At 44.7% G+C, this 24,929-nt stretch overlaps 1 protein-coding gene across 1 annotated transcript; it reads right to left on the bottom strand.

Moving 5' to 3' along the window:
- Positions 1–1,306: 1,306 nt before the first annotated feature.
- myo1eb (myosin IEb) lies at positions 1,307–17,622 on the bottom strand. The gene is made up of 27 exons (XM_005462380.4): positions 17,339–17,622; positions 15,218–15,355; positions 14,277–14,366; positions 14,102–14,196; positions 13,939–14,026; positions 13,455–13,544; positions 13,243–13,374; positions 13,039–13,173; positions 12,827–12,959; positions 12,507–12,703; positions 12,346–12,426; positions 12,107–12,193; positions 8,171–8,257; positions 6,633–6,800; positions 6,462–6,547; positions 5,330–5,411; positions 5,024–5,229; positions 4,801–4,945; positions 4,506–4,620; positions 4,255–4,424; positions 3,941–4,086; positions 3,588–3,734; positions 3,111–3,268; positions 2,959–3,033; positions 2,688–2,877; positions 2,394–2,557; positions 1,307–2,168 (listed from the first exon to the last, which is right to left on the bottom strand). The coding sequence occupies exons 1-27, from the start codon at positions 17,339–17,341 to the stop codon at positions 2,092–2,094; spliced, it is 3,285 nt and encodes a 1,094-aa protein (XP_005462437.1). The 5' UTR covers positions 17,342–17,622; the 3' UTR covers positions 1,307–2,091.
- Between the last annotated feature and the right edge of the window lie 7,307 nt (positions 17,623–24,929).

The raw sequence follows: 24,929 nt of genomic DNA, 5'->3' as shown, positions 1-24,929 counted from the left end.
TGAAGAAGTTCATGAAGTCATTACTAGTTAACGTTAAAGGGATGGTTGGCTCAGTAGAGCTCTGACTGTTTGTCAGCCTGGCTACAGTGCTGAAGAGAAACCTGGGGTTGTTCTTATTTTCTTCAATCAGTGACGAATAGTAAGATGTTCTGGCTTTGCGGAGGGCTTTCTTATAAAGCAGCAAACTATTTCTCCAGGCTAAATGATGATCCTCTAAATTTGTGACACGCCATTTCCTCTCCAGCTTACGAGTTATCTGCTTTAGGCTACGTGTTTGAGAATTATACCACGGAGTCAGGGACTTTGGATTTGAGGCCTTAGTTTTCACAGGAGCTACAGTATCCAGAGTCGTACGTAGTGAGGAGGTAAAATTATTAACAAGATAATCGACCTCTGTTGGAGTAGCGTTCAGATAGCTGCTCTGCTCTATGTTGGTACAGGGCATTGAAGATGATAACAGTGGGTGGATTATATTCTTAAACTTAGTTACAGCACTTTCAGAAAGACATCTACTGTGATGAGATGTTCAATTTCTATGTCAGAGTGTGATCAAAGTCGGGGCAGCAGGTTAATCAGAATGAGCTCAGGGTAATCTTTGAAAACATATTTGTACAATGAACACTGCTTTAGTTGCAAAACCTATTTCAAAAGTGTGTTTACCTCCACTCTGACATGACAGGAAGACAAAGTTGTGCAATTTGTGATTCACATAAATACCTGAAATGTTGCTTAAACCACTTTATGGTCACCATCAAAATTTAACAAAGTCATTTTTAATAAACATGCAAAACAACCTGCACAAGCTGCAAGATTTATTCATTTATTACAACTCGTCCTACTGTGTGAGGTTCCAGTCTCAGAGTTATTCTGACATTTCTCACATATTATTCAGTTTTTCCTTTTGGTGTAAAACAACAGAGACACTACAGGATGGATGAGCCAATCTCTTCCAACTGTACCTAAAACTAGCACAACCCGCTTGATCAAAAGGACTCTGGGTAATGTAGTGTCCTGCTGTTTTTGTGTGATTTAAAAAAAAAAAAAAAAATAGACAGATTATTAAAAAAATGAATTAAAGTTTTACATTAAGAAAAAAATCCAAATTATAATTGAAAATCTAAAGTTTTTTAAAAACAAGAAAAAGAAATAAAAATCAGAAAAAGTAAAGAAAAAAGTCAAAAACAAAACAAAACAAAACAAAACAAAAAAACAGGTGTTCCAGGTGTGACGATCAGCTCAGGTAAGCTGCTGATTCAGGATAGGCTGCAGCTGAAACATTCATCCCAACAGAAACCACAGCTGAACATTCATCATCTACATCCGTTTATTTCAGGTAAAAATATTTCAGTTTTAATGATGAGACAAATAAAATACATTTATTTGTATATCAAAGCTCCTGTGTGACGTTCAGGGTCTGTTCATCTGCTCTGTTAATGTCAATACTGTAGAGGGCTTTAAATCCGCCACTGTTCACTTTGTTTTATTTCAGGGCTGTAATAAACACTGCAGGCTGCAGGGGGCACTGGAGGGACTTCAGATGAATAAACCTTGCTGTCCTCACTGACCGGCCTCATAAATACTACCTGGCTAAACTAGTTATTCACATTTTTGTACAACACTGGTTAACCATCAACTCTAAGCCATAATGCAGCCTCCTGCCACTAGCAGGCGTTGCTGCCATCCTCTCGCTCCATCTCTTGTAGACCAGAAAGATGGAAAGTCTTTGAACTAGAATATAAAAATCTACCATATGCAGTCTGTCAGAATGAGGACACCAATAAACTGTCAGATATACGGGGCTCCACCTGAGATGATCAGAGACTGAAGTCACACGAGGACACTGTGAAAATGAAGCTTTGTGGGGACGTGTAACCTGTATGCAGCGTTAACGGGACATCAGGAGTCCAGGAGTCAATATGTCGGCACACCACACCCTGACCTTTCACCTCTGGGTACAGTGCGGCTGTTTGTTAGCATGCCATCTTAGCAGTCAGCCTCCTTTTAGCTCTCAACCGATGTGTTGAAAGCTCCTATGACCTATGACCCCAGCTGCAGCAGCAGGTTAGTACCTCTGACCCCTGGATTCGAGGTCTAGATCTTCTCCACATAGTTTCCAGGGAACATCCCCTCTCTGCCCCGCAAGCGACCAAACCACCAACCAGATGGATCTGCGGAAATGGAAAAACAATGCGTAGGAAAAACATTAAGGTAAGCAAGGGAACTACAACCGGGCAGGGTCTTTGTGGGAAGTACGACCGGGCAGGGTCTTTGTGGGAACTACAATTCTGGATGAAAAAAAAACCCCTCTTCATTTTAGTACTACAGTGTAACTAAATTTACTCTTGCTTAACAAGGTGTGTGATATCTAGTAACGTCAATACAAGGTGGGCTACCTTCAGTGACTATCTCAATGATGTCCTGAGCATTGAAGCTAAGCTCATCTGTGTCCTGGGCATCGTAGGCGTACAAAGCTCTGCAGTGAGGAGTTCGGGGCTTCGGTTTGGGCCGACCCGCTCCGGGAGGAGGCTTCACCTCCTTTGAACGGCGCCGGTGTACCCTACAGGTGAGAATCAGGGATTACTGACAACAAACATTTAAGGAACCGGGATGGTCCGGATGGTCCATTTACTGGTCATACTGGTGACCATAGTCATTTCATAAAACTGGGTCACTCCAAGCGGTCTCACCCTGCGGCACCCTGATCAGGAACATCCATAAAGCCCATATCCTGGTTTTGACGGGGACGACTGTCATGGCGACGCTGGTTCTGGAGCCGGGGCAGGGTAGGTTGCTCCATGCTAGACTGCTGTCTCAGCAATGAGCCTCTGGAGTAGGCGCTGCCCTCCTTCAGGGCTCCACCTCCTCTGGAGCGAGATGCTGATGAGAATAAGAAATGTCAAAAACCAGAAGTCTTCTAAGAAGTCCTGAAAACATGTGAAACGTGGTTTTTGCTGATACCCGAGTGTTGCTGGTTACTGGGTGGAGCACGGTTTCCCATGTAGCGGCTCTTGCGGTTGTCTTTCCGGGTGGGACCTAGACGGCAAAAAGACAGGAAGTAATGCCGAGTGGACAGGAGGTTACGTTGGTGACTAAGTCAAGTCACAACTTACGGGAGTTTTTGGGCAGACCCGGTCCGATGGAGACCTGCAGGACCTTTCCGCTGGGCTTCAGGACTGCCTCGTCACCCTGACCCAACTGGAACTGGATCTGTCTGGATCCCGAGGAGCTGAACGGACCCCAGCCACCCTTCTTCACCTTAAACTCCAGGCTGAACGGAGAGAGAAGGGTAGAGATAGAGGGAGTGTTCTGTAGTACCCGTCAGGTCTGATTACTCATTTTTAAACCCGGGTTTAAGTGTTGGTTTCTCAGCGCATTTCCTTTAATAGGAACTACATTCATTGGTTGTGCAGTTTGACTCCTTGATTGTCTCATCTAGTTTCAAAACACCAAAATGGCAACAGTGAAAATGCTCATCAGGAGACTTTAAACCATGGGTGCCCAAAGGGTGAGGCCATGGCATCTAGCTTCATTTTTAAATACAGTGCATGAGATATGCTGGAGGATGACAGATCGTGTTTAAAACTTACAGGTTATTGAATTTTAGTGGCAACTTCCTCTGTGTTTTGTCCTCATAACGTTTGACCATCAGACTCAGAAACTCCGTTTTAAAGACACTCTGAAGAACGCTGTCGTACTCCTCTTCATGGATGATGAAGAAGTCATCCTGAAGAGTGCTAACAAACAGAAAGGTAGGTCAGAGAAAGGCAGCAATATTTTGAACTTTATACAACAATTGCTATCTTCTAATAGCTTAATCTTCTGGTGCTGTTATAAGTTCTATTTCCAGTTGTACTTTTCGACCCAGTGGACAGTACTAATCTGGCTCTGCTGCCATTTTCTTTGGTTCTAATTGCAGTTTTTCCCAGTTCTGATGGTATACCTCAGAGAAACAGACTGGATTTTGTTGATCTCAATCTTCCTCTTGAGAACTTCCTGGATTTGACCTTTATCCGGACCGTGTTTCACCTTCTCCCGACCAATCATGTAAAGGAACTTTGGTGTCAGGATAAGGTCTCTCTTCACAGACTGCGGAACAACAGAAAAAGCAACATTTCAGAGAGGAAAGGATGGTTCAGGGACTCTCTATCAGACATGATGGTAAACACTCTCCAGCCGAGGATGTGTTAAAACAGGAGAAGAGAACCATTAGATCTGCTGTAGGCCTGTGGTTTTCCTTTTAGGTTGGGTTCCTACCCTGAATCTGCGGTCATATTTCACCACGACGTCAGCAAAATCAATTCTCTCTCTGCGGCCGACAAACTGTCTGATCTCAGGATGGTTATCGGTCCCGATATAATCACCCACAAAGTTCCTGTTGATGCTGTTTCTGCGGCGCTCTTTTTTGTTCAGCACAACATCAGAGGCTAGAGGAAACACGAATTAAAAGTTACTGAAAACAAACTCAAATTCAGAGTTTTTAACCCATCTATCAAAAACAATCTTACCTTCCTCCCTCATCTTGACGTATTTGCGAACAGCAATGTGTTTGCGCCACGCCTTCTGGATGACGCGAGCATACCCGTTATATTTCCTCTCCCTCATCTCCTCCAACAGAAAGAGCTGGAGAGAGGAAACAGCACCATTATGACAAACTAAAGACAGAGCCAGACCCTGACAGGCCAAGATGACCGTGGGTCACAGTGAACCACAGCGCTGAGATCCTGTACCAGGTTCTACCTCAGGCGCGCTGAATCTCAGCGTTCCTGATTGCAGTTAAACCACTTGCTGAGCTTTTCTTACCGACTCTGGAGCTTTGATGAAGACTTTGGTCTTGCCCAGCTGGAACTGATCCTGGTCCATATTGACCGAGTTGAGGAGGTGCAGCACTCCCTGACGCTCGTCACCTCTCCACTGAGGCCAGGACTCCTTCGTCAGGATGGCATACCTGCAGCACGGCAGTCTGAGTTAGAACCTTAACTCTGTCCCATTAGCTTAAACATCCTAACCATATTTGACCTCCGACCTCTGCAGGAACTTATTGAAGACTCGTCTGTAAGCATATCCAGCTCGACGGACTCTGATGTTCTCTCGCAAACCCAGGTACTCCACCTGGTGTCTGACCCGGTTTTCCTCCCAGTCCCGGGGGCGTTTGGTTTCATTGGGCTTGATGCAGCGGATGTAGTGGGGGGTGCACTTCATCAGGGTCTGCACCAGACTATTAGCTTGTTTCTAGAGGATAGGGAAAACACATGAGAACCACACCTGGTAAAGCTGCTTATTTTACTGTCATTTGAATTCTTAGTGGAGGTCTAACCTCCAGCTTTCTCACCTTGATCTTACTGCTAGCGGTGGTCGGTCGCCCTCTCTTCTCCGCTTCCAGGTTCTCAGGGAACAGAGCTCTGATGAACGGACTGCCCACAAACACACCACAGAGAAGGCATTGTGTCACACACACATGCACACGCACACAGCTTAATTATTTTTTATCACTGATTAATAAAAATAGAAATAATAAAAATAATAATAAATAAAACAACCTGAATACGTAATAAAACAATAGACCTTTTAGTACAATTCTATTTTTTCTGCATAATCCATCATAAAACTGAATCAAATGTAAAAGTCTCTTTTTCATTTTATTAGTTTTAATCTTTTAACTTTATGCATCAAGCAAAAAATAAATTATATGCAGCAGTCTTTGACTTGAACAAATGTGTTTAACATTTAAACCTATGTTCTGCATGTTCCAGCATATAAAATAAAATCATGTTTTGTGTTTACACTCACTCTTTCAAATGGAAACAACAGAAAAACAACAGAAATAAATAAAATCAAAGACTTTAGCAGCTCTTAAGTCTATTGTCAGGTGTTTAGCAGGAGTGGGGCGGGTGGAGGTTTGCCCACAGCGGTCATGTCCGTGGGAGGATCCGGGGATTTCTCTGTGAATGTCACATTCCCGTGGCAGCGTGCTCGCTGCTCGCTCAGATTTAGAAAGAAGTTTTCTTCCCACGCTGAGTGTACAGCAGGCGCTAATGTTTGTGCCACTTTTTACTGAATCAAACTCAAAGTAATGTGATTACTTCCACGCTTTAAATGCTGCATGGTCATACTCCCTCCATCACTCCATTGTTGATCTGCACACGCCTGTTACCACGGACGCAACACACTCGTACGTCATTGTCATGACACTCTCACAAACAAAATCACCGTTTAGTAATGCAGTGACACAGCATGCTAACGGGAAAGGAACAGTAATCTAATTACTTTTTTGCAATGTCAAATCCTTACATCACTCATTACTTTAAAAAAAGTAATCAGATTACAGTAACACTGCCCATCTCTGCTGACAACAGAATTCCTGACAAAGATGACGCGTTTATTCACTGCAGTTTTGCATCAGGGGCTGATAGAGAGGAACCACGCTCCTAAAAGCCGCCCACATCCATGCACAGAGTACTTACAACTCGCTGCTCTGCATCAGCTCGATGATGTCATTGAACAACACATCTCTGTTCCTCTCACAGAACCCGCTGACATCATACGACACCTGCCCACAGACACAGGTGCGGTCAGTAAACACAGACCGGTGTGGTCATTAAAAACTCTGACAGGTATACAGGTGAGGTGAGGACCTTTCCAGCATAGTGGTGGACTATGAATCCTTTGTTCCAGCTGCTGAAGTGTTCATGAGATCCAATCTGTCCCTGTAATTTCTGCAGCAGGGTCTGATCCGCCCCCTCACCTTTAGCGTGCATCGTGGCGCACACGTCGTCCAGGATGCTCATGATCCCAGGAGGATTCTGCGAAACACAGGGTGTTCACTGAAAATACAGCTGTTTGAATTTGGTTCTATATAGTCTTACTTATAGTTTGTTCAAAACTGTGAGTTCAGCTCCTACAAGCAGCAGAAATTTCACCTGTACTCAGATAATATCATAGCTGCATCGAGAGGCCAAACAAGCCAAACGAGCCACACACTGTTTTTAAGCTTGTAAAGAGCAAATGTCTTTATCTTTTAATTAAAACTCAACACCCATGAATACTCAATTAAAAACACCTGATTTTCACCATAAACACAAAAGTGAGAGTAATATTTGAGGACCAATTCTGTTTACATTATACATGCTTCCCTTAGGCAGCATCATTAGAAGACATAGCATACATTTTCACTGCTATGCAGATGACACGCAGCTCTATCTGTCCATGAAGCCAGGTAACACACACCAATTAGTTAAACTGCAGGAATGCCTTAAAGACATAAAGACCTGGATGGCCGCTAACTTTCTGCTTCTTAATTCAGATCAAACTGAGGTTATTGTACTCAGCCCTGAAAATCTTAGAAATATGGTATCTAAGCAGATTCTTACTCTGAATTAAACAAATATGTAAGACTGCTTTCTTCCATTTGTGCAACATCTCTAAAGTTAGAAATATCCTGTCTCAGAGTGACGCTGAAAAACTAGTTCATGCATTTATTACTTCCAGGCTGGACTACTGTAATTCATTATTATCAGGATGTCCTAAAAACTCGCTGAAAAGTCTTCAGTTAATCCAAAATGCTGCAGCAAGAGTCCTGACAGGGACTAGAAAGAGAGAGCAGATTTCTCCTGTTTTGGCTTCCCTTCATTGGCTTCCTGTTAAATCCAGAATTGAATTCAAAATCCTGCTCCTCACATACAAGGTCTTAAATAATCAGGCCCCATCTTATCTTAATGACCTTGTAGTACCATATCACCCTATTAAAGCACTTCGCTCTCACACTGCAGGCCTACTTGTTGTTCCTAGAGTATTTAAAAGTAGTTTTTGCTCAGGGTCTCTGAGGGCTAAGAGACCGCACACTTTGATATGAATCCTTTACATTAGTAAAAATTGCAGGAGTATGATAAAATGAGCAGACCACCCCTCTCCAGATCCCAGAAGATGGCTAATGACAAAAAACATTAACAACCTAAAGGGTAGGTGGGGTTGAAGTGGGTGGAGCTAAATCCTGTCTCAGACAGAATGAACTCGGGGGCCAACTGACCCTTACGATGGAGCACAAATCCTGCTGCAGTTTTTACTGATGTAAAAAATGATTAATGTCAAAGTAGTGTTTGTATAAGAATAAAAACACAGAGATTGAGAGGAGTACTCGTTAAATTTAGTTGTGTTCAGTGATTTGCTGACTCACCAGTTTGGACTCGATGAGGTCACAGACCACCTTGTTGTTAAAATATTCGATGGGAGTCCATTTGATTCCCTCCTGTACGTATTCCTCCTGCAGACATAACAGAAACATTCAGCTTCACACTTAGTCTGTTTATTTTAAGGAAGTCCCTGAAGTATGTCCAACAATGTTATCAGTCAAAGTCAGCAGCGCTCCACCCGCACTTTACACAGAGCAGGTAGAGCACTGCTTTCCCCTCCTGAGGTTTTTGTTTTTTGTATACTTTATTAATCCCCTGTAGGGAAATGACTCTCTGCATTTAACCAATTCACTCAGTGAAGCAGTGTTGCCTGACGGTTTGCCAGAATCTCTTTGAAGCAGTCTGAAAGTCTTTTTCCATGGCCTCTCCGAACTCCTCCCACACCAGAGTTCTTGCTTCAGCCACTGCCCGAGCCACATTCCTCTTGGCCTGTTAGTACCTATCAGCTGCTTCTGAAGCCCGACAGGCTAACCAAGCCCAATAGGACTCCCTCTTCAGCCTGGTGGCTCCCCTCACCTCTGGTGTCCACTATTTGGTTTGAGAATTACCTGCCGGAGGTGTGAGTTGAAGATCTCGCAGACCGGGGCCTCTGCTAGGCGTTCCCAGCTCACCCTCCCAGTGTCCTCCCCGCCACCTGATCCAACTCACCACCAGGTGGTGATCAGTTGACAGCTCAGTCCCTCTCTTTACCCGAGTGTGCAGAACATATGGTCGAGGTCTGGTGATACAATTACAAAATCGATCATTGACCTGCGGCCTAGAGCCTCCTAGTGCCACATGCACTTATGGACACTCTGTGTTTGTTATGGACAAACTGTGGTTTGCACTGAAGTCCAATAACAAAACACCACTCTGGTTCAGATCTGGGACGCCGTTCCTCCCAGTCACCCCCCTCCAGGTCTCGCTGTCATTGCCCACATGAGCACTGAAGTCTCCCCAGTAGTACAGAGTCCCCAGGTGGACCAGCTTCAAACACCCCACCTAGGGACTTTAAGAAGTCCAGGTACTCTGAACCGTCATTTGGCACATAAGTGCAGACGACAGTCAGGACCCATTCCCCAACCCGAAGGTGCAGGGAACAAACCCTCTCGTTCACTGGGAGAAACTCCAACATACAGGCAGAAAGCCGAGAGGATACTAGGATACCCACAGCAGCCCCGTAGGAGTATGTGGTGTGTGGCTCATTTCTACGTGCCATTTGATCTTTACACAACCTTTGCAGGAGCAAAGAGAGCTGCCCTTTGTCAACGATTCTGTTCATAGCCAAGTGCTGGAAGGCTTTCACATCGGTGGTCTCAGAATCTCATCAGGAGAAGGGAGCGGGAGATCGACAGACGGATTGTTGCTGCGGCTGCAGTGATGTAGACGCTGCACTGGTCTGTTGTGGTGAAGACAGAACTGAGTGTAAAAGTTACCGGTCGATTCAATTCACCGGTCGATCTATGTCCCTACCCTGACCTATGGTCACGAGCTGTGGGTAGTGACCGAAAGAACGAGATGGCAGATACAAGTAGGGGAAATGAGCTTCCTCCGAAGGGTGGCTGGCCTCTCCCTTAGAGATAGGGTGAGGAGTTCGGCCATCTGGGAGGGGCTCAGAGTAGAGCCGCTGCTCCTCCACATCGAACAGAGCCAGTTGAGGTGGTGACAAGGATGCATCCTGGGCGCCACCTGGGTGAGGTGTTCCGGGCATGTCCCACCAGGAGGAGGACCCAGGACACACTGGGGGGGATTATATGTATGTATACATGGATGGATGGATGGATTTATTTATTTTAAATCAGTGCTGGTCAAAAATCACTTGGGAGGAAGCTGGAGAATTATCATTTGGATTCTTCGCACGAAAGTAACACCAACAAGACAAAGTTCATCATCTCAGAAAGTAGTTGAATCAAGATTTGTCCAATAAACACCTGTAACGTCATGTGATATTAATTGTTTTCCACTGATATTTTATGTAGTTTTAAAGTCAGGCTGAATCCGTTAAACTTAGTAACAACTAGAGATGGCACGATACCACTTTTTTATGTCCGATACCGATACCATAAATTTGGATATCTGCCGATACCGATATGAATCCGATATAGTGTGTTTTTTAATCAATAAAACTGTTTTTTGCTGCATTTTGTATAAGTTCATCCTCAAGTTTAAATAAACAACAACACTAAAGCTATTCTGTTATACCTGTATGTAAAAAATACACTGCACCCAAAATATTTCATAGTTCAGCAACACTGATCAATCTAATAAACTTAAACCTGCTCCATCCTCCCTATTCTGGTATTTTAAAGAGTACTTAGCAGAAATATTAAGCAACCTAACTAATAGGGTTGCAAACTCCCAGCAAAAGAAAATGGGGAACCACCCCCCACCCTCCACCTCATGATGCTTAATCGATGTAATCAACTTTAATTTGATGCACAGAAATAAATTATTTTTCAAGAATAATTAAATAGATTCAACATCTTTCTTCAACAGAATTGCAGACTGCACAGACGGTACCTTCCCAAAGGAAAAAGTACTATAGCTTACTAGGGTATATTAGACTTAACAGTTACTATTACTATTGGCTTCCCGTCGAATTTAGAGTCCATTTTAAGATTTTGGTTTTAACTTTTAAGGCTCTTCAACAACAAGCACCACCATATATTATTGAGCTTTTACAGCCCTATGCCCCTAGTAGGTCTCTGAGGTCGAGTAGTCAGGGCCTACTTGTCACTCCGTATACGAGACTGAAAACTAGGGGTGATAGAGCTTTTGCTACTGTGGCCGCCAGACTCTGGAATTCCCTTCCTCAGGACTTACGATCCGCTGATTCATTGATTACTTTTAAAAAACAGCTGAAAACACATCTTTTTAAAATTGCTTTTTGCTAACTTTGTTTGTATTTTATCTTTTTAATCTGTTATATCTTGTAAAGCACTTTGTGATTTCTATCTAGAAATGTGCTATATAAATAAAATTTTACTTTACTTTACTTACTTTACTATATACAGTAATGGACTTCTATACATTTTACATCAGATTAAAACTTTGGGTGTAAGATTCAGATAATTATTTATTAAAAGCGAGACATTTTAAATGAGAATAAGAAAGAAAAGTATGTCTTTGTGCCCCCTTTTCCCTGTTCATGCCCTGTCGGCCCCCCTGGCTACACTTTGCTAGATCCGCCCCTGCACAGTTACCAGCCGTCAGCTGCATAGAAAAGGATCCTGGTGTAGAAAGTAATATTAAATACATTCTAACAACAGCTTATCAAGCTTAAACGTGCTGCTGTTGTTCAGCCGCTGGTTTCCTCTTTCTGGTGCAAAGTGGGCCAAAAACAAAGAAGAGAGACGGACTCGCCACAGAAAAGCCGATCAGCTGATCATTAAGCAGTTTCATGATTGAAGTAGCAGCAGGAGAGGGAGAGAGAGAGAGAGGCAGTCGCTCCATATATCGGTTGTTAAGCTTAACATGGGAACGCTTTACAAACATTCAGAGATGAACTTACACACTTGCTTTACTTCTCTCTGGGATAACTTCCTCGGAGATGAAATGCTGGTTTGGTAGCGAGGCTACAAATACACACAGCCGCTCTATCACGTGAGCACACTGCTCCAACGTGCTACGGTTATGAGCCGAGTTACGCCGTGTCGCAAGTTTTGTGAGGTGCTTTTTTGATATTTAATGGATCGGATTACATTTTTTATTTCTTGCCAATATCCGATCCAGTAATTTAGGTCAGTATCGGACCGATACCGATACGTAATATCGGATCGGTCCATCTCTAGTAACAACCACAAAATTAATCTAATCCCAAAGTTATTTTAAAACGTTTCTTAAACCAGCACGTTTGACTTTTAAACATGTAACAGATTAACTGTTTGTTATCTGTGCACGAAGCGTTCAATACAATTTATTAAAAAAAAGAACAATATCACCTGTTCAGCCTTCAGAGTGAGCTCAATAAAAATCTGCTGCAGCTTCTCGTTGACAAAGTTGATGCAAAACTGCTCGAAACCGTTTTGCTAAAATACAAAAAAGTAAAAAAGTTCATCAATAATCAGAGTAGTTGATCATCAAATCAGCAGGAACAATCTAACGGGACAAGTCTGTCAAAGCGGTGGGTGTTTATTATTGTTTTGGAAGGTGTGGCTTAAGACAGGAAGTGTGTTTGTACCTGGAAGATCTCGAAGCCGTAGATGTCGAGGACTCCGATGTTGAGCTCCTCCTGCTCCTTCTGCATGGCTTTATTAATACACTGACACAGAAACAGGAACGTGAATGAGCGGCAGTTAAAGAACAAAGAAGAAAGTGTGCAGGCACTGTGCAGGCACTGACATCAACGAGGAAGTCGAAGAGTCGGGCGTATAGCGCTTTGGACAGGGCGTCTCTGGAGAAACAGGCCTGCTCGGTGTTCAGGGTCACCGAGATGGACTCGGTCTTCCCGCCCCACTTACTGTCCATAATCCTGCTGGTCAGCTTACTGCAGAGACCATCCTGAGAGATCCCCAGCAGGTAGGCCGGAAAGGCCAGGACTGACGAGGAGACAAAAGATTTTATTGGCTTAGTGGTAATAAAAAACAGACAAAACACTGTTACATGAAGACAGTCGTATAATAGTGTCATGCAGTGTCCTGTAGTGTCAGGAGGTTTCTCACAGTCCTGGCTCTCCACCACAGCGTAGTTGTTCTCCTCTCTGAAGCTGATGTTTCCCAGATGAAGAATTCCAGCCACGAGCTGAAGAACTGAATCCTGATCTTCCAGAGACAGACCGACCACTGACATGGCCTCCTGAGACACACACAGGTACACACACTTTAACGCACACACCCACACACGCACACACGCATACACACACGCACATACAGACCATCGTATCCGAGAACTCCTTCTTGTCGTTAACGTCCTCCACCGTGTAGGTTCCCGTTTGGTTGAGGTAGTTGTAGTAGTCAGGGGTCGTGACCCCGAGGTTCTCCCTCTGCTCTGCGGTAGCCCCTCCCAGCAGCTGAGGTCAGATGCCAGCATTAGCTTCCATTAACAGTTATAGTACATACTGCAGCACATATTGCAGTACCTGGTAGTAGATGTGGAAGTTTCTCTCTCCTTGATTCTGGGAGACGACTCGACTTTTCTCCAGCAGGAAGTTGGAGATTTTGCCTCCATCAGGAGCTCCTCCTCGGCTGAACTGGATCTCGAAGTATTTGCCCTGTCAGGAGGAGGTGTGTCTGTGGGCTTCTATGAATCTGCGTGGCAGCAGCCAAAGTATCCGTGTGCGATCATACTCACGAATCTGCTAGAGTTGTTGTTGCGGACGGTTTTGGCGTTTCCGAAGGCCTCGAGCAGAGGGTTGGACTGCAGGATGATGTCTTTGACGTGCTGCAGGTGATAACACAGGGTGGCATCGCTAATATCATCTGTAACCATGGTGACTATCAGCTGACACAAACAATGAGCTGTTTTCTGATATAAACTATGGAAGACCCAACGTGCCAAAATAAAAAGGTGAAGAAATAAATTAAAAATGAAATCTTATCATATGTCTGGTTTCTTAGATTAAAATTAAAACTTTGAATAAACGTTTATTTATTGTTATTATTTGAATTGTTATTATAAAATGAGCATCACATGATAAACAATGTTTCAAACCAGCACAGCAGCAGCGATGAGTGTCGAGATAAACTACAAAGTGCAAAAACGATTTGTACCACAAGGTGAAGCAGTGCGGCAGCATAACCTTTATGTCAACCAATCAATGGCCTCCGGTTCTGACCTGAACTTTGTCGCCTCCTCCGGACACTTTGGACACGTAGCTCATGATGTATTTGGCAGCAACAGTTTTTCCGGCGCCGCTCTCGCCGCTGACACGCAACGACAAACATCACGTTACACATTTGTGAAAAGAGTCTGTTTGAAGAGCTTTAAGCCCCGCCTACCTGATGATGACACACTGGTTCTCGCTGTCAATCATCATGTTTCTGTACATGTTGTCAGCCAGCGCGTAGATGTGGGGGGGGTTCTCGTACTGAGCCTGTCGGGGGCGGGGCATTCAATCAGCTGTTTGTCTGTTTTTCGTTTGTATTTGTTTGTCGATTGGCTGCTCGCTCTTACCGCTCCCTGGTAAAGCTCCACTTCCCTCTCGGTGAAATACGGCAGCTGTTTGAACGGATTCACAGAGATCAGCACTGGACCGATGTAAGTCTGAAAGAAAAGGGTCAAGGAACAGAACCAGAACCAGGACCTGGACCTGGACCCAGCAAGACACATTTCCATCAGAGACAGACCATCCCAGTGCCGGATTTTCAGCACCAGCAGAACTAAGCATCTGGTCCCAAAGCTGGAACTGATGATGTCACTACGTGTGGGAGGGGCTACCACAGAAACTCACTGGTGATTGGCTGATCCAGCTCACAGATCAGCCAATCACTGTCTGTGTGCCAGGAAGACCTCCAACTAAAGTTGGAGGTCTCTTCCTGTTTAAAGGGAGTCTTTCCTCCCCACAGTTGCCTCGGGCTGCTCAGATGGAGTCATGTGATCGTTGGGGTCTTCTCTCTTGTAGTCTTTGTTATTGAAATATAAAAAAAACCTGATTAAAATTTGGCCACCCTCCCCTTCAGGAGCATCTGTGTGTGCAGCTCAGGATGTTTCTTCTCCTCTTGCCTCATCGCGTGATCCTAAACTCGGACGGCCTCTGGGTGACAAACCCGGTGAATCAGGAACGTGGCGAGCGAGTTTCTGAACTGCCACAAGAGGGCAGCACAGCTCATGCGTCTGCTCTGCACATCCTCAGAGAACAGAAGGCGGTCGGACTCACACCGCACAACCCTGTGAATAAGAAGACAAAGACAAAACGAGCATGCTCCAGGTGCCTCCTCACCTGACTCACGCACAGGCTCACCGGCTTTATTGATCCAATTAATAAGTTTCACAAACTGAAGCAGAACTTCACTCTGAGCTCACAGGTGAGACACTGTGACAATAACTAAACAGCTGTGAGTTAACTGAACGTGAGGTCATCAACCAATCAAATCGAGCGTGTGCGCTGAGGATACAAAGATGTAGTCGTCCATATATCTCTTCTTCAGGTTGTCTGTGATGGCGTCCTCGTTGATCTTGGACAGAAGCACCATGTCATCCACGCCGCTTACCTTCACATTCTGAGCCTGCCAATGGTAATGCTCCTTACTCCCCTGGGGGTGGGGCAAAACAGACAGATTGAAATCAGTAAATCTTTGCGTGTAGCTGATTGGTTTACCTCGTTATTCACCATGTTATTCACTGGGTTCACCTGTGAGGCCACACCCACTGTGGGACCTTTAAGGTGACACCGAGTTGCGTTTAATGGCGCCGTCTGGACACACCTGAACGTGCGCTCATGTTCAGTCCACCTGCACTCTGACACGATCGATCACCGATCAATCTGATCTGTTTAGAAATATGTCAGAGCTGTGGCTGCCCACACACACCACAAAAACATTACCAGCACAAGCACACAGACACACAGGTGTGCACACAGGTGTGTGTGCACAGGTTATGTACTATTACTTATGCATATGCTGGTTGTTGCTGTGTTTTCTCTCCTTGTGTGAACTGTTTCTTCCCTGTCTCCGGTCTGATCCTAATGAACTTCTAATAAACGATAAAGTGGAGCGTTGTCATAAATCTGTTGGCGTGTTTTGGCCTTCAGACCACGCCAGGATGGACAAAAAGAGAAAGAGAAGATGTAAGTGATGGGCTCAGGAGAGTCATCGTGGTCTCTGATTGGTGGAAAGCACTCATGCGTTACCAAGCTTTCATGCGTCGTCTTCATGAATGAGGAAATGAGCCCGAGGGTCAGTCAGCGGGGGCGGGGCCTGTTTACCTGGGTCCAGGTGTTTAGTTTGTGTCTCAGCTGTTTGAGTCTGTGCCAGAGACTCCACCCCCACACTTCAGTCAGCCTGACCTTTGACCTGCGGGTTTATATCTGCAGATCTTTCACACGTCTGTCTCTCTCACCTAAATTCCCAACATTCCTCAGTCCTGCAGGATCTTGCTGTGCTGAGGAGTGGCGAGCAGCGGCGCCTCAACACGCCGGGGTGCAGGACGCTACACGCAGCAGGGTGTGTGTGTGTGTGTGTGTGAGCATGTGAGAGAGAGAGTGTGTGAGTCTGTGTGTGTGTTCCTGTCTAGCTATCTTTGTGAGGACCGAAATCTCCATTCTACTATACTGTCACAGTACAGTATAGTATACAGTCACTTGTGAGGACATACACACTGGTCCTCACAAGTTTGAAGGCCTTTTTGAGGCTCAAAATGTGGTTTTAGTGTCAGGGTTACAATTAGGTTATGGTTAGGGTGAGGGAAACCAGTATGTCAATGAAGGTCCTCACTAAGATACACAACCCTGTTCAGCTGTGTGTGTGTGTGTGTGTGTGTGTGTGTGTGTGTGTGTGTGTGTGTAAGCATGTGAGAGAGAGAGTGTGAGTGTGTGAGTGAGTGAGAGAAAGTGTGTGTGTGTGTGTGTGTGTGTGTGTGTGTGTGTGTGTAAGCATGTGAGAGAGAGAGAGAGAGTGAGTGTGTGTGTAAGAGAGAGAGAGAGAGACAAACTGTGTGTAAGAGAGAGAGAGAGACAAACTGTGTGTAAGAGAGAGAGAGAGAGAGAGAGAGAGAGAGAGAGAGAGAGAGAGAGCGCGAGAGAGAGTGTCTGCCGTCTGATTGGACGGGACATGACGTCGGGAGAGTCTGAATAAACTTTATCGATCACATAAATGTGAGCTGAGCCGTTTCCTTGGTAACCACTCAGAGACATTTTAAACTTTGTCTGTGTTTTTATTTTAGCGTTTAATTGTTATCAGATGTAAGCTTCTTTGTTTCTGTTCATTTTCACATTCATCTAATAATATTCATTTAAATGTATTCATGTCTTATTCATGCTTCATTCTTTGAAATTATATTTCTGTGTTGATTTTTTATCCTCTAATGTTTTTCTTTTGTTTACAGAATTATTGATTGATTGTTTTGATTGAAGTTCAGGAAGTGTCCGTTTGCCGTTTCCTCCTAGCTGCACAGATTTGATCAGAACTTTCTCCCTCAGAGTGAAACCTGCAGAACCAGAACCAGAACCGGGACAACCGGGACCAGTCTAAGGTCCCGGTCCGATTTTGCGGGTTTTCTAGTGAAGTCTGTGAACTCACCATGTCTGCTGCTTCACTTCCTGGTTCAGAGAAAAGTTGAGAAACCTTCGGTGGGTCTCAGGTTAATCCAGGTGAGCTGGGCCTGATCCTGGGTCAGATGAGTCCGGGTCAGACCTGCTCGGTCCGGTTCAGCTCGCTTCACTGAGGTTCTGCTGCTTTAATCAGCATTTTTCTCTCGTCTCCTCTCTTTTTTCTTTCTTCAGTCTTCAGCGTCTCAACTCTCTGCAGGTGTGGGCAGGTAGGCTCCGCCTCTGGGATTCTGGGTAATGCAGTCTGAAGACAGACCCGCGGAGCTTCGCTGCCCCCAGAGACCAGAAGGAGAACTGCACAGGGCCCAGTTTTGTTAGGTGACTTACGTGTGATCATGTGGTGCAGTGGTGAGCCTATTGCCTCATAGTAGGAGGGTCTTTGGTTCAAACCCACCTGCTTCAGGTCTCCAAACACTGAGGAAAGGAGCTTCAGCATTTCCTGTAGCAGAGGAGACACTGGAGCATCCTTTACAAAAGGAGAGGAGAAGACACGTCCCATAATTCATAGCAACCCAAGAATAAATGGAATAAAAACTACTTCCTGTTGCTGCATGAAGAACGCTGTGTGAGCTCAAGGGCCGTGTACTCAAAGACCGCTAAGGCCAGAAGAGCGAGGCTTGTGAAATGGGACAGTCTAGCCTCCGTCGCGCTGATCCTGGACCATCTGACCTCAGGAATTCACATGACAAGGTGGGGCCAGGTTTCACAATGAGCTCACCCGAAACCCTGGCTGATTAGGTCCCACACCCGCTTTCACACCTTGGCTCATGTGATTAGAGGATCACCAGGGGGTCCTTTGTCCCTCTTTGGGGGGAAACTCCCACTGGGTTCAAATCTGCGACTCTCGGCCATTTGACCTTAGAACTGAAGAAGCTTCTCGGATGAGAGGTGAAACGTCTTCAAGCAACTTAAAGAAGTCCAGACGCTTTTCTTTGCAAACTCCTTTGACTACGATGACCTGGATGACTGAGAACCTTCACAAACTTATTATATTAATCATGATTAGTCATTACAGCAGTGAGTTTGAACTCTGTGTCTAATACTGAGCTTCAGTAAAGATTCAAGTTGCAGTTATTTATATTTCCTATCACCTTAAATCTTCACTCAAAGACACTCAAGTATCTCTGACAGTGTATATACAGATGTATTATATATAAGAGACAAATATTGTTCCTTCAGTATGTTGGCATTACTAAATTTGGCTCAATGCTTACTAGGGATGGGTATCGAAAACCGGTTCTTGTTGAGAACCGGTTCCCACTGTTTCAATTCCTTGGAATCGTTTGCCATTTTTGCAAACGATTCCCTTATCGATTCCAGTCGCCCTGAATGACGTCACCACGTTGCGGAGCGTCGGAGCGTACCTGGCAGGAAACACGGTTCCTAAGCGGCTCAGACGCTTAAAAGTTTGTTTATACTTTACGAGAACGGATGACAACAGGGCAACTTGCAATACTTGCAAAGTAGATATTTCATTAAGGGAGGAAACACTACGAAGATGCAAAAGCATTTGCTCACAAAACACGCGATGAACTTAAATGAATGTTGAGTTTTTAATTCTGCTCCGGACTCGTGAATCTCAACCCAGCAGCAGCGGTAACGTTTGCACGTCCTCTCCCGTTAATGCGGCAGGTAAATAATCAACTAACAGTGCATGTTATGTTAGCGCGATCTGCTTTATTACAAAACCTGCCATTACTGTGCATTTAGGTGACCATGATGAGAGAGACAGAGTCTGGCTGGCGCTCGCTGGCAGTTGTCGCTGCAGTCCACCGGTAGCGTCTCTTTTCAGGCCTGAATGTCACCGAGCAGTGACTAAGTTTGTGGTAAAAACCTTGCACCCGTTTGCCACAGCAGATGGTAAGTGAATGTGTTTAATTGTAGGCAGGGACATTACTGGATATTCTTGTGTAATTGCTACAGAATAATTTATGTTATACTTTGTTATTGCTACAGAAGAATATTTATTTTATTATTTTACATTTACATTTTTTTTTTCCTGGGGACCCTGTGACACCCCATTGAAGAGCCGTAGGCTGGATCTCTTAAGATCTCACTGTTGGGTTTATAAGGCCATGTTACTCCTAAATTTCTATCTTGTTCAAAGAGAAGATATAAAACAAAATTCTAAGCTAATCGACCTTAGTGTTCTCCTTTTTAAAAATAAGAATCGATAAGAGAATCGATAAAGAATCGAATCGTTAAACAGAATCAAAAATGGAATCGGAATCGTTAAAATCTTATCAATACCCATCCCTAATGCTTACATATATGTGTAAAAAGGAAAATGTACGAGCTGTGATAACTGTTTCTGATAGAATGAAGATCAGACTGATATATGAAATATTCCTTTATTGGGTGAGAAAATCAGAGCATGTCATAACTGCTTTAAGTCATACAGAATAGATATCAGAGCCTTAAACAGGCTGACTTCTGCTAAATGGGTCAAACTGGGCAGAAAGTCTACAAACACATAACATCCTTATAGAATATGATGTAACACTATAGATCAACTTAGCTCAGAATATATAAAGCATATAAACAATTACAGCAATATGATGCAACAAACACAGCAGTGCTACTAATCCAAAATACTCAAAGCTTCATAGAACTGAAACAAACATTTATTTTTAGCTCCATTCTGCTGCTGATACATACTTTAGGTTTCTGAATATTAAACTTGTTGCTGCCTTTCATAGTGTGTAACTTGAAGGCCCTGAGTACTTTCTCCCACACTGAAAACACTGGAATGATAACATTATTTGAACATTACCTAATAAGACTGATTCAGGACAGACAATTAGTGATGTTAAACTTTCCTAGCAGTCCTTCACAAGCAGTCCTTCTCTCCATCTGTCAGCTGCTGCTGGCTCTTCCTCCTCCTCTTCCTCACACACTGCTGAGTTTGTCCTGGTGGATCATCAGGGGTGCAAAGCCTCACAGATGATGTGCAGCAGTGGCTCCCTCAGTCTGTCCTCACTCTGGACACTTGCAGTTGTCACACATGGAAATCAAATGTGTGATAAGCTGCAGGATTCAAACACAAGTGTAACTTATAAATACATGTTCATACTTTTATTCCACAATCAGAGAGAAAGAAACAGAGAGAGAGTGCAGGACAGACAGACAGGTGACAGTCTCAGGTGTATACACTGCTACAAAACAGCACAAGAGAAGGAGGATTTAGTGTTTGTGTTATTACGAGTGCTAAACAAGAAGAGTTCCAGATGGTCCAGTGGACACATGTGTGACTCCTGTGATTAAAGCATCTTTCTTTCAGCTTAACGAGTGAACCGTCAGCTCGTTCAAACACACGTTAAAGTCCGTTTGGCTCGACACCACCGAACAGAGGCAGCAATATAACATAGCTAACATTAACAGTGCAGTGAATCCTGCTTGTGCCGTCATATTCAGGACTGCAAACCGAGCAGCATCACTGACTTTCAGCTTGTTGTGTTTGTGGATATATGACTGACTTTAATTATCCATAAAATCATCACATTCTCTGTAAGATTAAGGTCGACTATTGAACGGCGTATATTTGAAAGTAAAGGCTTTAAAACCAAGTTAGTACAAACATCACTAATGTCACATAACTTTGCCGACATGTGGCCAACAGTCATGTTTTAATGTTCTTAAACATTTGCACATAAATAAGTGACATCATATTCAGTACTTACTTTTCCAAGTTTACTCTTCGGCGCCTCCCCCGTTCTCTGCGGCCTGCTGGAGCGGGGGGACTAGGAGGAGGAGTTGGCTGTCCGACTGGGGTCTGGAATGTGGGGCCTCCCTGCTGCTGCGGAGTCGGGCGGTCTGCTTCTCCCCACCGCAGGGAAAAGGGTAACACCACCTGGGTCTGGGCGCAGTTTCCCCCTCCAGGGGCAAGGGTACCTAGACCTGGGGCTTAGAGTACGCTTGGGGAGTGTGATTGTGTGTACAGTGTCTCTCTATGTCTGTCTCCACGTTGGGTGAGTGTTGAGAGCATGAGGGTGGGAATAGATGTTTGTATCTGTGTGTGCCTGTTTGTCTGTGTCTATATGTCAGGTTGGGTATCAGACGCCACCTCTCTGGGGACATCTCAGGCCCTCCAAGGTTTGGAGGCCCATCTCCCCCCACCACTTCCCCTGCCGGTGGCAGACGCCCTCAGACATCGGTGCATTGGTGGTTCTTTGTGTCCGGGGTGGGCGCCCAGGTACCCACCGGCTCACTCCTTGGCGGCTGCTTATCGGGGCATGGAGCCTGGGGCTCGCTCGGGCCACTTCGGGGATGGGGTGCCCTCGGCCTCTCGGCCCGGGGCTCGGTCACTCAGGCACAGCTGGCTGCCGGCGGAGCTCACGGGCACGTCACTGCAACCCCCCTGGCTTCTGCTCCGCGGCTGCTGAGTGACCCCTCATCTGGGACTCTCCTCAGCTCTTTCTGGGATAGTGGCGCGGCTGCCCCTCTGTTGGTCTTCCTTGGTCTCTTGTGTTCTGGGGGCCTCTGGATGTCTGGAGCCTGGATCTCCTCCATACCTGCGTCATGCCCTGGAGGTCGGGGCAGTGGCCCCCCACACCCTCTAGCAGATCATTACATGAAGGAACCTTTTAAAAACAAGCGCGTCCATGCTCACAGGTGTACACACGGGTGATCACACACACAAACTACACCCTTCTTGGCTCCTACCTCAAAGCACACTGTGCACTGTCGATCTCACGTGCTGCACCATAATGTTTAATATTTAGTATTTACTGTCATATTCCCATAGATCATTGTGATCTTGTTTATTACTCTTGTCTTCTTCTGCTTGCTTTCTTTTTTCTTTCTCAACAGGTGATCCAGGTGATCGATATATGTATTTTTTTTTTTGTTTGCTTATTCTGTTGGTTTTTGTTTTTTGCCCTTTTCCCCCGTCCCTCTTCTCAGGTTTTTTTTTTTCTTTCCCTCTTTCTTTCTCCCCTTTCTTTCCACCAGTCAAGTCTGTCCCGTATTCAGCAAGTGAAAATAAACAATAAAAGGTGAATCAAATGGACCATTACGGCAAGGCTGGGATGGTCCATTTGGTAAAGTAAATCCGTTGGGCATCTTTCTTCGCCTTTAGACAATAATTCTGATGGCAAAAGAACCAAACGGGACAGGTTAAAAAAAAAAAAAAAAAAAAAGTTTACTCTTCGGCCGCTCCGCTTCCACCGTTTTTTTTTGTCGGCAAAATTATCCACACCCAACGCCGCGCTATGGATTCTGGGATATGTTGGGCCACGAAGTCTACACCGCCACATCCTTAAAATTCAGGGAAATGGGGGGGCCGGCAAGATGGCTGTCAGGGCAGGCAACCTCTTTTAAGCCGTGGTGCACTAATCCCGGCGGACTTGTTTGGACCTCTACTTTTGAATACCAAATAGGTTGCTGTTTTTGCCTATAATTTTTAAGGACTAGATTCACCTGTTAAAACCTTTTGAACGGACCCAATCTGCCATTTAAAGGAGAAGAAGATGACGTGGGAAAAAGCAGAAACTTCAGCTAAGCCAGCGGTAGCCTCCAAGAGCTCCGCACCCACTGACCACGAATATGCAATGGAGATTTCAACACCGTCAGTCAAGAGAAAAACTCCACCTATGCCCACCAAAGCACCTCCACCACCTAGCAAAGGTACTGTATCCCAAAGCGTGGAAACCAGCAACTCCATAATAGAAGCCATTAACAAGCTAACAAACAAGATCGATGACTTCGGTGTACAACTAAGTAACAACATGATAATGGTGGCTAAGATTACCAAGCTAGCTGAAATAAAGCAGCCGATATAAAAGACTGTAAGCCTAAACTGTCTGGTTTGGAAAAAGACATCCCTGCTCTAAACAAAGAAAACGCAGAGCTGAAGGAGAGAATGTTGGAGCTAGAACGATACATGCGTCGCTGGAACTTGAAAATCCAGGGCTGGAAAGAAAAAAATGACGAAGATACCCGCAAAGAAGTTATTGACATCTTGGATAAGATCGCGCCACATTGGGCCTCCTCACTGGGCAACGCTGTGGATACCGTCCATCGTCTAGGGAAAAAAGAAGCGGGTAGACATCGACAAATAATAGTTCAGTTCACCATGAGGCACTACCGAGACGCTTTCTGGAAACTGACCAAGGATTCCCAGGTGTGCAAGGAGCTAGGCGTCTACTTCAAGCAAGATTTCTGCAAACTAGACCGGGAGGCAAGAACTGCAGTTTGGCCCAAAATTGAGCGAGCCAGAGCTGAAGGGAAGAACGTCTACTACCGAGGGCACGCCGGTTACATCAACGGAGTTCGGGTATTCCCTGGGTGACTGTCGAACTATTCAAAATAACCAGTCAGCATATTACTCTATGAGTACAATGTGTTTTGCTAACAATTCTATTTAGGTCATGTTCTTTAACCAAATTACAGGGAGTGCAGAATTATTAGGCAAGTTGTATTTTTGAGGAATAATGTTATTATTGAACAACAACCATGTTCTCAATGAACCCAAAAAACTCATCAATATCAAAGCTGAATGTTTTTGGAAGTAGTTTTTAGTTTGTTTTTAGTTTTAGCTATTTTAGGGGGATATCTGTGTGTGCAGGTGACTATTACTGTGCATAATTATTAGGCAACTTAACAAAAAACAAATATATACCCATTTCAATTATTTATTTTTACCAGTGAAACCAATATAACATCTCCACATTGACAAATATACATTTCTGACATTCAAAAACAAAACAAAAACAAATCAGCGACCAATATAGCCACCTTTCTTTGCAAGGACACTCAAAAGCCTGCCATCCATGGATCCTGTCAGTGTTTTGATCTGTTCACCATCAACATTGCGTGCAGCAGCAACCACAGCCTCCCAGACACTGTTCAGAGAGGTGTACTGTTTTCCCTCCTTGTAAATCTCACATTTGATGATGGACCACAGGTTCTCAATGGGGTTCAGATCAGGTGAACAAGGAGGCCATGTCATTAGTTTTTCTTCTTTTATACCCTTTCTTGCCAGCCACGCTGTGGAGTACTTGGACGCGTGTGATGGAGCATTGTCCTGCATGAAAATCATGTTTTTCTTGAAGGATGCAGACTTCTTCCTGTACCACTGCTTGAAGAAGGTGTCTTCCAGAAACTGGCAGTAGGACTGGGAGTTGAGCTTGACTCCATCCTCAACCCGAAAAGGCCCCACAAGCTCATCTTTGATGATACCAGCCCAAACCAGTACTCCACCTCCACCTTGCTGGCGTCTGAGTCGGACTGGAGCTCTCTGCCCTTTACCAATCCAGCCACGGGCCCATCCATCTGGCCCATCAAGACTCACTCTCATTTCATCAGTCCATAAAACCTTAGAAAAATCAGTCTTGAGATATTTCTTGGCCCAGTCTTGACGTTTCAGCTTGTGTGTCTTGTTCAGTGGTGGTCGTCTTTCAGCCTTTCTTACCTTGGCCATGTCTCTGAGTATTGCACACCTTGTGCTTTTGGGCACTCCAGTGATGTTGCAGCTCTGAAATATGGCCAAACTGGTGGCAAGTGGCATCTTGGCAGCTGCACGCTTGACTTTTCTCAGTTCATGGGCAGTTATTTTGCGCCTT

This window comes from Oreochromis niloticus, linkage group LG11, assembly GCF_001858045.2.
Source record: "Oreochromis niloticus isolate F11D_XX linkage group LG11, O_niloticus_UMD_NMBU, whole genome shotgun sequence".
NCBI classification, from domain to species: domain Eukaryota; kingdom Metazoa; phylum Chordata; class Actinopteri; order Cichliformes; family Cichlidae; genus Oreochromis; species Oreochromis niloticus.
This window is presented reverse-complemented; position numbering and strand designations above follow the sequence as displayed.